Source organism: Mangifera indica, chromosome 7 (assembly GCF_011075055.1).
Source record: "Mangifera indica cultivar Alphonso chromosome 7, CATAS_Mindica_2.1, whole genome shotgun sequence".
Lineage (NCBI taxonomy): Eukaryota > Viridiplantae > Streptophyta > Magnoliopsida > Sapindales > Anacardiaceae > Mangifera > Mangifera indica.
This window is the reverse complement of record NC_058143.1, coordinates 10488182-10502485: the sequence shown is the minus strand read 5'-3', so window position 1 is coordinate 10502485 and position 14304 is coordinate 10488182. Positions and strand designations below refer to the sequence as shown.

The following is a 14304-nucleotide window of genomic DNA, read 5'->3' as shown; positions in this document are numbered from 1 at the left end:
AATTCACTAGTAATTTTGTTTTACTAAATCAATTCATTTTGAGAATCATTCATGTGATTATCTTACTCCTCAGTGAATAATCTTTACGTTTATCGACTTTTGTTTTTTGATATACCAAAGGCTGACAACTCAATGAATCTTGCTTCTATAGATAGCCAATTTTCAAGGAGACATTTTGTTGAAAGGTATAACAATTTGAAGCTCCAAAAAGTTAAAAAGTAAAACAAATCAAAATTAACAATGAAGTAGGAGATAAAGTAGTAAAAATATCATTGCTAGGAATATGTTATGTTAGATGCAAATTTTAAAAAGTTACAGCATAACCATTTACTGTGATATTGTAGTAATTTGCATCCTCTCCAAACGTTTCACCTTCTGAGAAAGTTCAACCGTCCAATCAAATATGCAAAAAGAGAAGCATAGAACAGGGGAAATGCAACAAGAACAACACCAGTAATAGCCAAACGATCATGGCGAAAACCGAAATAATCTTTGATGAAGGAAGATACACTTACTGATTCCCCAAACACAGTAATTTCCTTGCTGATATCTCCATATTGTGAAGTGATCATAGCGTTTAGTGTCCACGAAGTAGGAGTTAAATAATACAACCAAATCCACCACTTCGGAATTTGCTGCAAAATTATCAGTAGTTTCTGTTCAATTTACATGAAATATTGATTTCCAATCATCCTGCTTCCTAGTTGAGTTTAGTAACCTACCGGTTGAGGCATGACAAATCCCGAAAATAGATTGAACAAAGTATAGAAAACTGAGGATAGAATAGCAGCAACCATTTCATTTGGTGTCAAAGCCACAAGAAGCATGCCCAAATAATTGTAGTACAACATTGTCATGAACATGGCATACAAATTCCAGAAAATCTTATACACCGACCAGTAAAATCCCATCATCGGATAAGTGATTAGTACAAACAAAATTGCTTGAACAAAGATATAGGGAATTTCAACTGCCACCTGCAAAATCAAGTCATGCATGCTTATATAAGAAGATAAATTTCACTATGCTTTTCCAATATATAATTGGTTGTGAAGATTATTGTACCTGCGCAAATGCATAAGCCCTTGGGGAGTACATCCCTGCAAATTTTTCGCGATACATAACAGTTCGCTCTGTTGCAACATATGACATGACCGATGAACAGTTGTTTATGCCCAAGAATATTACAGCAACATATAATGCACCGAATATGTTGAATAAACTCTGCTGGTCATTCCTGGAAAGGAATAGGCAAGAAATTTCTTGAGCAAGAAGTTATCCCATTAAGATGATAAATAAATAAGTAAATTTGAACTTACATATTTCTTCCTTGGTTCCAAAAGAGTACACCAAAAAGAACAGATGCTATCAATACATGAGTGATTCGATGCAAGTTGTATGATGGGCTTCTCCAATAAGACAAGTACTGTTTCCATAGGCACTTCTTGAATTGCCCCCAAAAGTTTTGCGAGAAGCGTGTTGGGAAATGCAGATCTGTTGAATCGGGAAGCGGAAAACTCAACTCCCTTACAAGCTCTTTATTTTTCCTTCAAAACAGTAATTTTATATAAGTACAATATTAAACTCAGCATACTGCACACAACCACATCTGAAATCTTTGAAAGTGAACTTACTCATTTAGAACAGAATCTTTGTATATTTCAGCAAAATCTACATTAAGTTCAGCTTCTGCAGATGGAGAAGTGAGTTCTAATATCCATGTTGCCGGATTATAATTATCCTTAATCTTCGTTACCCCACTGATTCTCTGTTTGAAAAAGCAGTTTTGTCAAAGGTACAAGAAGCCACAAGAAAATTTAGGAGGAAATGCATATCATCAGACAAGTACATTCATAGAAAACTAACTTGGAAATATTCTATTAGCTTGCTGGAATGCCTTCCCAATTCTCCAGAATAGACGACACGCCCACCCCTTTTCAAAAGGATCAACTAAATATGACAGGTTGTCGTATCAGTAAAGCCTTAAAACATAATGAAATGATAGCGAGAAATATCAGAATTTAACAAGGTGTAAAATCCATTTTTTTACCTCGTCAAATGCTTCAAATATGTCAATACTTGGTTGGTGGATAGTGCACACAATTGTCCTTCCAGTCTCAACTACATTCTTCACAACTCGCATGACAATCGCTGCTGCTCGTGCATCTAAACCAGTTGTGGGTTCATCCATAAAGATTATAGAGGGATTGGCAACAAGTTCAACAGCTATTGTGAGGCGCTTGCGTTGCTCCGTTGATAGACCATCACCTGGCAAGCCAACTAAAGAATCCTTAATTTCATCAAGCTCAATGATCTCTAGGACTTCATTTACAAATGCCTGCCAGAATAAGCCATTACCAACTTCAATTAGCTTGCATTATTTCAATGCAAAGTGTGAAAATGTCATATATAAGGTGTGTTTACAGCTTTAGTTTTTGAGTCAATCTCAGGAGACAACCGGAGCCATGCAGAAAACATCAGAGATTCTCCTACTGTGATTCGAGGAGAATGTACGTCAGTTTGCTCACAGTAACCTGAAATTCTGGCAAATGTTTCTTGAACCTTTGGATACCCACCGATTTTAATATCCCCCTCAATATAGCCAGTGGTTTTTCTTCCTGCAAGAACATCAAAAAGAGTGGTTTTCCCAGCTCCACTAATCCCCATTAGTGCTGTAAGAACACCAGGCCTTAATGCACCTGTAGCATCAGAAAGTAGCTGGAGTTTCTTGTCTGCAAAGCCTTGTTCTCTCATTTCCTAAAACAAAGTAAAAATTTTACAATTTGATCCCACAAAGGCAATGATGGCGAATCCAGAATGGTTAATGAGGAGTACCAGAGGAGTGTCAACAAAGTAGTTCATGTTCTGAAATGTTAGTGTTAGTGGTTGAAAAGGTAAAACCATCCTGCCTGAAAACATTAAAGAAATGTCATACATTAAATTGGATACAAATATGACAGAACAGGCTACAAAATGAGGAATTAAATTAACCTTTATTAGATGCTTGAATAGGTTTATTTCCAGTATTTCCTTCAACAAGATCGACATCATTGGAACTTGGCCTTCTTTGTATCTTGGCAAATTTTTCCCGTGAAATCATGGTACGAGATGATCCAGGAGCTGCATTTCCATTCGGAATTCAGTTAAGAAACTGGTGCTAGTATGATTTTTCTTAAGTTAAAACATGAAAGCCAGAACAAATGGCTTACGCTTCAAAAAGCTTAAGGCCAAGACAAAGCCAAAGTTGAAAAGTAGAGCAAATCCGAACAAGGCACCAAGTGATATCCATAAGAAATATCCTTCATAGTTTAGTCCGCGGCTGTCAAGTATTGCTTTCCCTATTGTAGCATTTGAAGGCACCATCTATGATAACATCAAGAATTCAGGTTCTTTCTTCAGATATAAACTGGTAGATTCATTGTGCTCATGGATTACTTTGACAGCAAAAGATAGTTTAAAGAGGTAATAACTTCAGCAATGAGAGACTCACCTTTTGCCACCGAGGAGCAAGAAATTCATTTCCAGAAACACCTATCTCTGCATATGTAAGAGGAGAAACCCAAAAACCCCACTTTAACCACACTGGCATAGAGGCTGCAACCGAAAACACAAGATAAGTTTATCCCTTTGGGTGAAAATTCAGCAATCAAAGATGAGAACGTCTCAAAATCCTTACGATGTTTGATAATGAAGCCGCCAAATATCATGACTAGTAATAGTCCAAAACCACCAGCTGTCATAGCAGCACTTACAGTCTTGCAGACTGATGCCACAAATCGGAACATGGATAATGATGTCAAGTGCACAGCAAAAAGTAGAATGAGCTGACGGAAGAACCTGAAATCAATGCAAACAAAAACATATCAGAAATCTAACATTTGCTCGACAGAATTAACTAAGTTTATAAATGGTGCTCACATGGAACTTACCTCGAGGCCTCAGGGGTGTATCCGATGACATAGTAGGTAAGACATGTCCAAACTACAGATTCAATTAGTGAAAGGGGAACTTTCAGAATAGCTGTTGGAATTGCATATGCCCAAGCAGGGTAGAAGCGCAGATCTCTCTGCTTATAGAAAACAGGAAGTCTTTGAGTTGTCATACTCAACTCTGGAATACCATCAACAAGAAGTATTACTAATCCGAAGAACAGGGCTCCCATGTAGTAACTGGCATGAAGAACATCAATGTCCATCCGAGTCCTTATGAAGACAGTCATTGTGATAAGTGCAATGATGATAATCTGTAACAAGAAAGCACTTACATATATAAAAATTTTACGAGCCAATGCACAAAAGGTTAAATCATAAAAGGCTATAAACGATAAATCATAACCTGGATGGTTTTGAATGCATAGAGAAAAAAATTTCTCTTCATGAGAAGAAATTCCCTTGACATGCAAGCTTTAAGCAATTGCCATTTCGAAAGAGAATACACATCGAAGGAAAGAGCATTCTTTTGGCTTTTCGAATTATCGAATGGCACTGAGAGATCTTCATATAGCTTCTTACCAAGAGAAGATTCCTTGAAATTCTGGCAGAACACATCAACTGGAATATAATGATAGGGATCTTCTGTCTGGTACCAGTATTGTGCTTGGTCCTTCTTGGATATCACCTGCCAAACAAAAAATAAAAGAGGTGAAGAACTAAAATTTGAGAATAAAAAAAAAAGATTGTTAGCTTTTGTAATACAATTACCTCCTGGAGAAAGTCAGCTACACCTTTTCTTTCAGGACACCTGAATCCACAGTCCTCAAAAAACTCTATAACCTTATCACGTGGTCCTTGATACACAATCTTTCCTTCTGTCATCAAAATGATGTCGTCAAAGAGTTCAAAGGTTTCAGGCGCCGGCTGAAGAAGTGAAATCAGTCCTGTAGCATCTGTGATATGCACCATCTGCTGGAGGCAGGCAACAATTTGATATGCAGTTGAACTGTCTAAACCATTTGATATTTCATCCATCATTAGAACTTTTGTTGGACCAACAATCATTTCCCCTGCATAATTTAACAAAAAATAGATCCTCAAAGGTACACATAATATCCTTTGAGGTTAACTAATGAACCACCAACCTCAGTGCTAAATTTACCTGTAGTCAATCTCTTTTTCTGACCACCAGAGATACCTCTTCTCATGACATCTCCAACCATTGTGTCAGCACAAATATCAAGTCCAAGGATCTTGCAAGCCACAAATACAATTATAAAATTAACTAAAAAAGTATATTTACAACTAAATTAAAGAAATTACCTTCAAAACATAGTCTGTTTGAAGAGTTCTTTTTAGTCCTTCAACAGAAGTCGCCTGTTAAAACAAGCCATTAATATGGGCACCGCTATTGTTATATCGTTTAGCTAATAAAAATAGAATGAACCTAGACAAGAATGGTAAAGTTACCTTCATATAAGTATCCACATCTGGATTTGGCACAATTCCGGCTTCTTTCTCTCTTCTACTGACCTCGAGCATGATATCTGTGTAAGCAAAAGAGAGATCTTTTTGTGACTATCAATTAATTTTGAAAATCGATAAGGTAGCTACTAATATGAATTCATTGAATTAAACTTAAGGGGACTTACCTGCTCGGCTTCCAATACCCTGACATCGGGCTGAAAAGTCGAGTGTTTCCCTCACTGTCATTTCTGCTATGTGCAGGTCTTCTTGGCTTATATATGCTGAAGTTTTTTGGGGAACAAACTCATCTAGCCTGTAACTGTTGTAGGAAATTTCCCCTGCCACCTGTTGAAAAGAAATACAGAACTTTCAGCTTCATAAGTTTTGTGAACTTTTACAAGCAATATCTGAATTAAGTAATCTAGGCACTTCATAATTGAATGAGTTTCTTGGATAATCGATACAGCAATATTCCAGTTGAAAATAAAATGACGAGGAACCATAAAGAAATTATGAAACCTCTAGAGATTTGTCAAGATTTCCTGAGAGAGCCTTCAAAAGGGTGGTCTTCCCACAACCTGGGGGGCCAAGAAGAAGAGTTATCCTGCAATGACTCCCAAGCAAAACTAAGTACAGATTCAGTTTCTTATTGCCAACAACTTTCCAAATTTTCCTCTGCAGAAAATTCTCCTAGCAATAAACACTGTCTTTATCCACGATTTAGCCATAACAACAAAATATTGCCACATAAAATTTCAAGCACATACCTTCCAGGCTTTATGATGCCACTGATATCATTAATGATGTTTATCTTTGCTTCTTTTGACTTGGTACCTGGAAACCTTGAAAAAACCTGTGAAAAAAAGGTCCAATTAACTAATAATGCATGGGCTAATCATTTTTCAGAAGATGAAAGTACTTACAGAAAGTGAAGATTTTACAGAATTCCAGAGAGTTGGAAGTGGCTTTCCCTGGACAATCTCACACTCGGCGTCCACACCCAAATTCTTAAATCTCAACTCTACAGAAGGCAACTCTACACCAACTCTACAAAATCGAAAATCAGATTAACAAATAACAAGTAACACATTGAGCTTTCAAACATATTACTTAATCGGTCAACTTGCTTTTCGCATACCAAAATATAAAATGAATTAGTAAAATCAAGAAAAACACATAGCAAACTGAGCTCTCAAACATATTAGTTAAGTTATCGTCACAAAGGGCATTTCAGCATCAACTCTACAAAACTGAAATCAGATTACTGGTGTGTATACAAGTCTATACAAACATTAAAAAAATTATAAATAAAGGCATTGAGTAAATTTTAAAAACAAATTCACAAAATTGTTACGAGAAACTGCTAAAAGTTACAGGATTATCTGAAATCGGATAAGGGACACTGGTGCAGGTTTTATATGATTTTGGCTCTGTAATCTCTTCTGTTAAGGGTGTAGTTTCTCAAGGTTACTATCATTTAGCATTGAAATCATCTTCATATATCTTAATTGTTATCATACTATACAAGCGGTAATTTTGATATTGCAGTGTTGGTCGTCTGTGACTAACAAGAAGTTAACTTAGAGCCCCCACCTATTTGCACCAGGACTACGTAATGATCTCAAATATAAAGTATAAGTTTTTGCTGTGAGATTAGATAAAGGTTTCTGGTATGGAATTGTGTATGTCCTCCAAGGTTTTAATCAGTAACAAATTGAGCTTCCAAGCATATCAGTAATCATTCAACTCATCTATCGGAAACCGCTACAAGAGACTTACTTGTCAATTCTTGCTCTGATTTTCTTCAGCAACTTGAGGTTATCATGCTCAGTGTGCTTGATGAGCTTCTCTATAAGAGTGTGCCTCTGAAGAGGATCAAGCTTGGTTACATCAACCACACTTTTTCCTACAGTATCAACATCGAACAAGGATGATTTCAGCCTGTCATAAGTAGGCAATCTCTCAATGGTAGCCCACTGCATAGCATATTCAATATCAGCATCATTGTCACTCCTGACTGAGCCGCTTCTGAAATTTGATGTTTGGCGCCTGAATGAAGACCTCAGGCTCCTTCCAATCTCTGCCAACTCGATTCTCAGTGACTCTATGTCATCTGAACCAACCATTTGAGCCATTTTTTGAAGGTTAATTTTTCTTTGCAGCTTCAAGCTTCAAAACTCTTATGGTTGATTATGATTCTTAAGTCATAATGCTTAGCTTTACTGGTCAAGAATATCGACAGATTTAAAGATGTGAAAAGAGAAAGAAAGGGAAATTTTCAAAGCTTGTCGTTTTAACTTCAAGTTTCAGTAAGTTCATAGTTGACCGTCATTTTATTATATAATGTTCTAGTTTCATGCAAGTTTACAGGTATGCAGTATAATCACATTTTAAATTATTTGAGATAACTTATGTGAATTATAATCACATTTTAAATTATTTGAGACATCGAGTAATTTTTTGAATTATTGCAGTATGACCTTTCAGAGACCTTTTTAACCAATTAAAAGAACACAATCTTTTAACACAGCTTAATAATCAACCTTACAAGTTATTTGTCAAACTATAACAAGTAGATTGTGCTTGTTTATAATTTAACAATCATAAGTCATAGTTTTCGAGCACTTAACAAGCTTTTAATCTTTTCTAAATATCCGTGTGTGTATGTATAATTCAGATTTATAGTTTTTTGAAATGGCCAAAAGGACTATTTTCTATCCAAGTTTTACCGCAATCTTAAAAGCACATTCGTAATAGTTTAAAAACTTAAACACCTATTTATGGGCTAACTTTTATTAGAGACAAGGATAAAATCATCATTTTACTACTAAATTCTAAAACCCTAAAAATTTATATTATTTTCCCCCCTTATTTTAGAAAACTAACAATTTTCTCCCCATGATTAAACTTCGAAAAGATGCATTTCCCCCTAGGGTTTCACTTTTTGTCTTCTCCGGTGACAAAGTTCCTCTCAGGCCAACTTTTCCTTCCCACCCATCTTCTCTAGCGATGAAGTTCCTTCTCTGGCCGAAGAGCAGCCACACTAGTTTGACATATCGATTCCCACCTATTCTTCTTTAAAAAACCCTAAAAGGCTAATAATCCTAGAAGAGGGTGAATAGGATTGTTTAAAAGTTTTTAACCAAATAAAAATTTTGAACAAATTTCCATTCAATCACAATTTCACAAAGAATTTCAACAAAGATATTCAAACTAAATTAATGTCCAAAAAGTTTACTCAAGTAATCAAACATAGATAATATTCAACAATTTATCAAAAACATATAACATAAATATAATACATAAAGTAAAGGGAGGAGGGAAAGAAAATGTTTAAGATTTATTGTGGTTTTGAGCTTTCTTTTCCAAGTCTCCTACTTCCACTTCTTCAAGCAATCTACTTGAAGTTCTACTAGTAAAAAATCCCCCCTTTATAATAATTCTCTAAGATTTCGTCCACGTTTATTAGTTGATCCAAGATTTTACCCAACTCAATAGTTATTCGAGATTTCACTCAAGTTTGTTTGAATATAGAAATTTTGAGGGTAAAATGCCTCTACAAGGCTATTACAAAGATTAGGTGTAAGTTGTCTCTCAATTATATGAGTTATAAGCTTTTAGAGAGAATTTTAGAGAAGAGAACAGTATAAGATTTTACATTATTATTCTCTAATGCATTCCTTATCAAAGAGTCTTCAATTTATAGTCTTGGATGGCTGAAATAGCTTAAGTGATAGTTGGTTGGGATAATGTATCCATTGAGCTTTGAAAATGATGTTTTGGCCTTGAAAACACGATGGGACAGGCATCCACTTACACATTTTGACTTTAGCGGCTTTGAATCAAACATCCAACAGTCAAATTTTTTAAATGCACCACTTGAGGGATGGGCGTCCCTTTTTTCGAGATGAGCATCCTACCTTACACCTTTAGAATTTCAAAATACTTTAGACGTGAAGGGATAAGCGTCTTTGTCATGGGCATGGGCATCCCAATCATTGGGATGGGTGTCCTTATTCATTTGGCAAAAATTTTTGAAAGCTTTAGACTTGCAAGGATAGGCATGGAACAAACAAAGAAATCGGTGTCCCACATTTGGGGATGGGCATCCCTTATCTAAAAAGTTGAAAATATAAATTTTGTCCATCTTTCACTCATAAGAATTTTATATCATAGACTTAATTAGTTAATTAAATATAAATTAACAACTTTAAATTTAGTTTAGACATAATCAAAACATCTAGGGCTCTAATAGTCTTTGCTCTCTCTCATTTCTTCATCATCAGTCGAATCGAATTGGGTGATGGTAAAGAAGAGGGAAGAGGGTCAGGAGAAGAAGAAACTAAGGAAAACAAAGAGAAAATGAAAAAAATAAAAGTATATAATAATAAATATTTTTAAAAAATTAATTTAAGATATTTTCATATTTTCTAAATAAACATATATAAATTGATAATTGACACTTGTATTAAGTATTAAAGGTTTTATAATTTTATAAAGAAAAGGTAAATACGTACTTTACATTGAAATCAAACAATTTATACTACCAGAATTGACCAATAGTTGAAAAAAACAGATTTTTAAACTAAAAAAGTGAGAAATTACCATTTTATTAAAATTTAGGTGAGAAATTATCATTTGACGTCACTTAATTGTTAATTATTTAATGAATTATTATATTTATTGGGTATTCTCAAAGTTAATTATATTATAGTAATCAGTGATTTTTTTTTTTTAATGTGGTTCCCATGCTCATCCAAACCTCAAAAGCTCTAGTCTATCTTGTTAATTCACTATGTTAATAAAAATGTAGAAACACTCAAAGATTAAGCAAAAATTTCTAGCTAATACAATCCAAATCAATACACTCAACAGTATTATGTATATTACTGTTAACATTCTAATTAGAATTTTCTTTTCTTTTCTTTTCATGTGGGAAGGTATACTAGCTATTGTGCTGTATAATTTATACTGTATTATTGCTTGTCATGATTTTCAAATAAAATATTGGTAGCGTTTTATAATTAGTCTTTGGAATTCAAAGTAATGGTGAATGAAAGAGAACATAACGTAAGAAACAAAATGAAGACATATTAAAATGAAACAAGATTATTCTTATAAAACAGTCTATAAAAAAAATATTTTTAACTAAAATGTTTTCTTTCCTATTCTAAGTAATGAAAGAGAATATAACAATAGGAAAAAAAAATTCAACATATTATAAAAGAAGATGAAGTATTCTTATTGTACTCTATAAAAATAAGTATTAAATAATTATGATCAAACGTCTTCTTCACTGTTAGAATTATTCGTTCTTCAGTAGTCGACACTAGAATGATCTTGAAGGCTTATTTTTTAAAAAATCCAGATTTTATCAAAAACCTTCCTTCTGCTTTACACAATTCTTAAATACTCAATATAATCATAGTTTCAATGTTAACCATGTTGAAAATTTGGGAAAATTAAAATAAAATAAAACTATAAAGAAAAAAAAAAATGTTAGATAAAAATTTGGTAACAGCAGTTAAGCCTGGCAGGAAATTATCTGGTCAAGTCTGGCTGGATAAATATTATGCATGGCATCATGATTTTGCCATGCTTGGCCATCCTACCAACTTTTTAAAGGTTTAATTTAAAGACCATTTTGTCTTATCAGAAAATGGCACATAGGGGGTATATGAGGATTATGTAAACCGCAAGAGAGGTTTTTGATGAAATCTAATACTTGTTTTGCTAATTTAAGGATGTATTTTTAACAATAATGGGCAAATATTAAAAAATTATTTTAGTAATTCATATTTTATTATTATTTTATTTTATTTGGTTTATTAAATGATAAAATATTTCGATAATTTTTTATTACCAATGATAATATAATAAGTAATATAAAAAGTAATATGATTACCACATTCATGACAAGTATTAAAAAATTATCAAGGTAATCTTAATTTTGCTATAATTATATTTTTTTAGACAAAAAAAATCATATTTTCAAATAATATAACAAGTAATATAAAAAATCTCTATGAATAATTATAGTTAAAAATATTTAACTAAAATAACATTTTAGTATTATTTTATTACCTTTAACTAAATATAATAATTATTTACATCTACCGATTTTTACTAAATTTTATCAATCATAATAATCATTTTTATCTAATAACCTTTTAAATAATTCATCTTTATAATAATTTTTATTTTTGATAATAAATTATTACTTAAAACAAACACATCCTAAGTCTAATTTGTTACAAATGTCATAATAGAAATGGAATGTCAGATTCTTTCACGTATGCATGTAAATAAAATATGAAAGAGAAAATGAAAATTTAGGCAAAATGATTAGTTTCCACCCAAACTTTGATAAAAGTAATTTCACCCTTTGTGTTTGAAAATTTCATTAGTGTAAACCATTATATATAGAGAGAAAGTTCATTTCAAAAGTTTTATAAAAAGAAAAATAAGCAAATTTTATTAATATATATAAAATATGAAAGAGAAAATGAAAATTTTAAAATAAAAGGGTGACAAATTATTTCATCAAAATTTGGGTGGAAAATAGGTATTCAGCCTTCTATAAATCAGAAATTAGGAAAACAAACAAAAAAATTATCTTTCTAGTTTTTTATATTATTTTATAACACAAAAATATCTCCAATTTTCTTTTTTCTTTTTTCTTGTTGGATCACATCTGTGAATTTGTTTTATAGATTCAAAGATGTTATATCATTTACAAATAAATAATGTTATATATACACATTTTGAGTAAACAAAATTAATATATAGATTATGTGTTATTAAATGATTGAAAGTTATTTTATTTTTAATTCAAAATCACCCAATCACATAATAAGACATTATCTGTGTATCTATTTTGTGTATTTAAACATATAGTTTTATTGTTTACAAATAACAATGGTAATTCAACTATCTACAAGTTGATCAATGTCAACATAACAATGCATTAAAAAATTATTGCATAATTGAATAATTATGTTTCATGGTTCTTAAGAGTTATGCAACCAAAACATAATGCCATGCAAGAAAGACACAAAATGGGAATCTGTTAATACAAGATTTGCTATAAACATACAAAGGAAAGCAACAACATTACCGACTAGAAAAAATATGGTCAATTGATTTTTTTATATATACACACACACGCACACGCACACGCACACAAACCCAACATTATATAGACAAATATGAAGGCTATAATACTATTATAATTTTCTTTTAATCTGTTATGTCCCTGTAACAATGGAATCCAACACAAGAACAAAACTCCGGCAAGAAGAGGAAAAAGAAACAAAGGGTTACAAAAATAGAGAGGTAGAGAATACATAAGAGATAAATTAACTTAATTCTGGGATATCCCTCCCTTCTGCCATCCAGCTCTTTTTTATTTAAATGGAATCATTTCAAACAATTCAATCACACATAATCATTCATTCAATCAATTTTACACACTCATATCATAAACGGCTCACAGAACGTCAATTTAATCACTATAATCTAATATAAATACTTGGTTGGTCTTTTAATTATGTGTTTTGGTTTATCAGGACTCAAGATAACACTCATTAGTAGCTTCTCTCGCCTGCAATTGTTATTCTCCCTCCTATGTCGGCTCACCATAATCACTTCCATTACTATGGCTACTCCATCGGTTAAATAATTGATTAATTTCGAAATTTTTAGTTATCTAAATCAGAAAAATATCAATGAATGAAAAACTTTCGATTCATATAAAGTTCGATCAAACAATAAATAGTCATATGCATTTGTTTTTCGTTATAAATTGAAGGATTTATGAAGCAATAGTAAGTAATCATCATCTTCTTTCTCTAGCTAGTAAATTCAACTCAAATGACGGATTATTATTTGTTATACATATTCAATTTTTAGGTATTTCTTGTAAAAAGGTTCTCGTTTATATTAAGAAGATATTTATTTTAGGGAAATTAATTAAATTACCCTATTTTTAACGGTAATAAAAAATGTATCCCTAATTTTGGGGTTTAAACCAAAATACTCATATTTTAAAAAATTTAAACGAAAATATCCTAAGTATAAAAAAAAAAAACCAAAACTATCCTTCCTTTATTTCTATATAAATCATATCTCTTCCTTTATCTTTAACATATACAATTTTATTTATTATTTGAGAGAAATTTTTGGAGAGAGAAAAAAAGTTCATGATCAAATTTCAAGCAAAAAAAAAAGTTTATGATATTGAGTTATTTATACATACTATAACTTAAATCGTTATTATTTTATTGAAAATGTAATTATATGTAGTGTTTTATATAATAAATTAGAATTATGTGTAAAAAGTATATTGATAAAAACTATAGGGGGTATTTGTAATCATTATAATAGTATGAGGTGAAATGATATTTTACAATAAAGAATGTTAGAGAATTAGATTAGATTAGATAATACTTGGAGATAAAATGATATTTTACAATGAAGGGTGTTAGAGATATATTAGATAATATTTGGAGGTAAACTGATATTTTACGATATAGGGGTAAAATAATATTTTCACAAATTAGTAGCACATTGATCAAAGTATATTAATAGTCACAATATATAATCAAATTATGAAATAGGTGTAACTGTGCAATAGAAATAAAATCACGAAATTTAAACTTAATAATAAAATAATATAACACAAATCTGTAAATAATATTTTCAATCATGTTTTTATGTTGATTATATATTTTATTGTAAGATTAATCTAAATGGCTGGATATGTTTCAATTAGATTTGGGGGGAGGGGGGGAATAGATAGAAATGGTGACAATGTAATAAAATATGTTGGAGGTAAAAGAAAACTGATTAAAATTTCAGAACACACAACATTCGAGGAATTAATCCAAATGGTGAGCGAAAAGTG

At 31.9% G+C, this 14304-nt stretch overlaps 1 protein-coding gene across 4 annotated transcripts; it reads right to left on the bottom strand.

Annotated features, from left to right (window-relative positions):
• Positions 1-285: 285 nt before the first annotated feature.
• Positions 286-7534, bottom strand: LOC123221605 (pleiotropic drug resistance protein 3-like). 4 transcript variants are annotated; one of them, XM_044644459.1, is made up of 24 exons: positions 7179-7534; positions 6323-6446; positions 6167-6252; positions 5919-6003; positions 5585-5744; positions 5403-5479; positions 5256-5309; positions 5095-5185; positions 4701-5002; positions 4336-4617; positions 3930-4243; positions 3677-3837; positions 3491-3594; positions 3210-3363; positions 2992-3120; positions 2836-2909; positions 2425-2757; positions 2051-2338; positions 1867-1950; positions 1635-1768; positions 1320-1547; positions 1066-1237; positions 723-977; positions 286-635 (listed from the first exon to the last, which is right to left on the bottom strand). In XM_044644459.1, the coding sequence occupies exons 1-24, from the start codon at positions 7532-7534 to the stop codon at positions 369-371; spliced, it is 4314 nt and encodes a 1437-aa protein (XP_044500394.1). In that variant the 3' UTR covers positions 286-368. The 4 variants fall into 4 exon arrangements, with proteins under 4 accessions (XP_044500394.1, XP_044500393.1, XP_044500395.1 ...); XM_044644458.1 differs by having other exon boundaries at positions 2836-3003; positions 3047-3120; XM_044644460.1 differs by lacking the exons at positions 6323-6446; positions 7179-7534 and adding an exon at positions 6292-6313 and having other exon boundaries at positions 6167-6233.
• Between the last annotated feature and the right edge of the window lie 6770 nt (positions 7535-14304).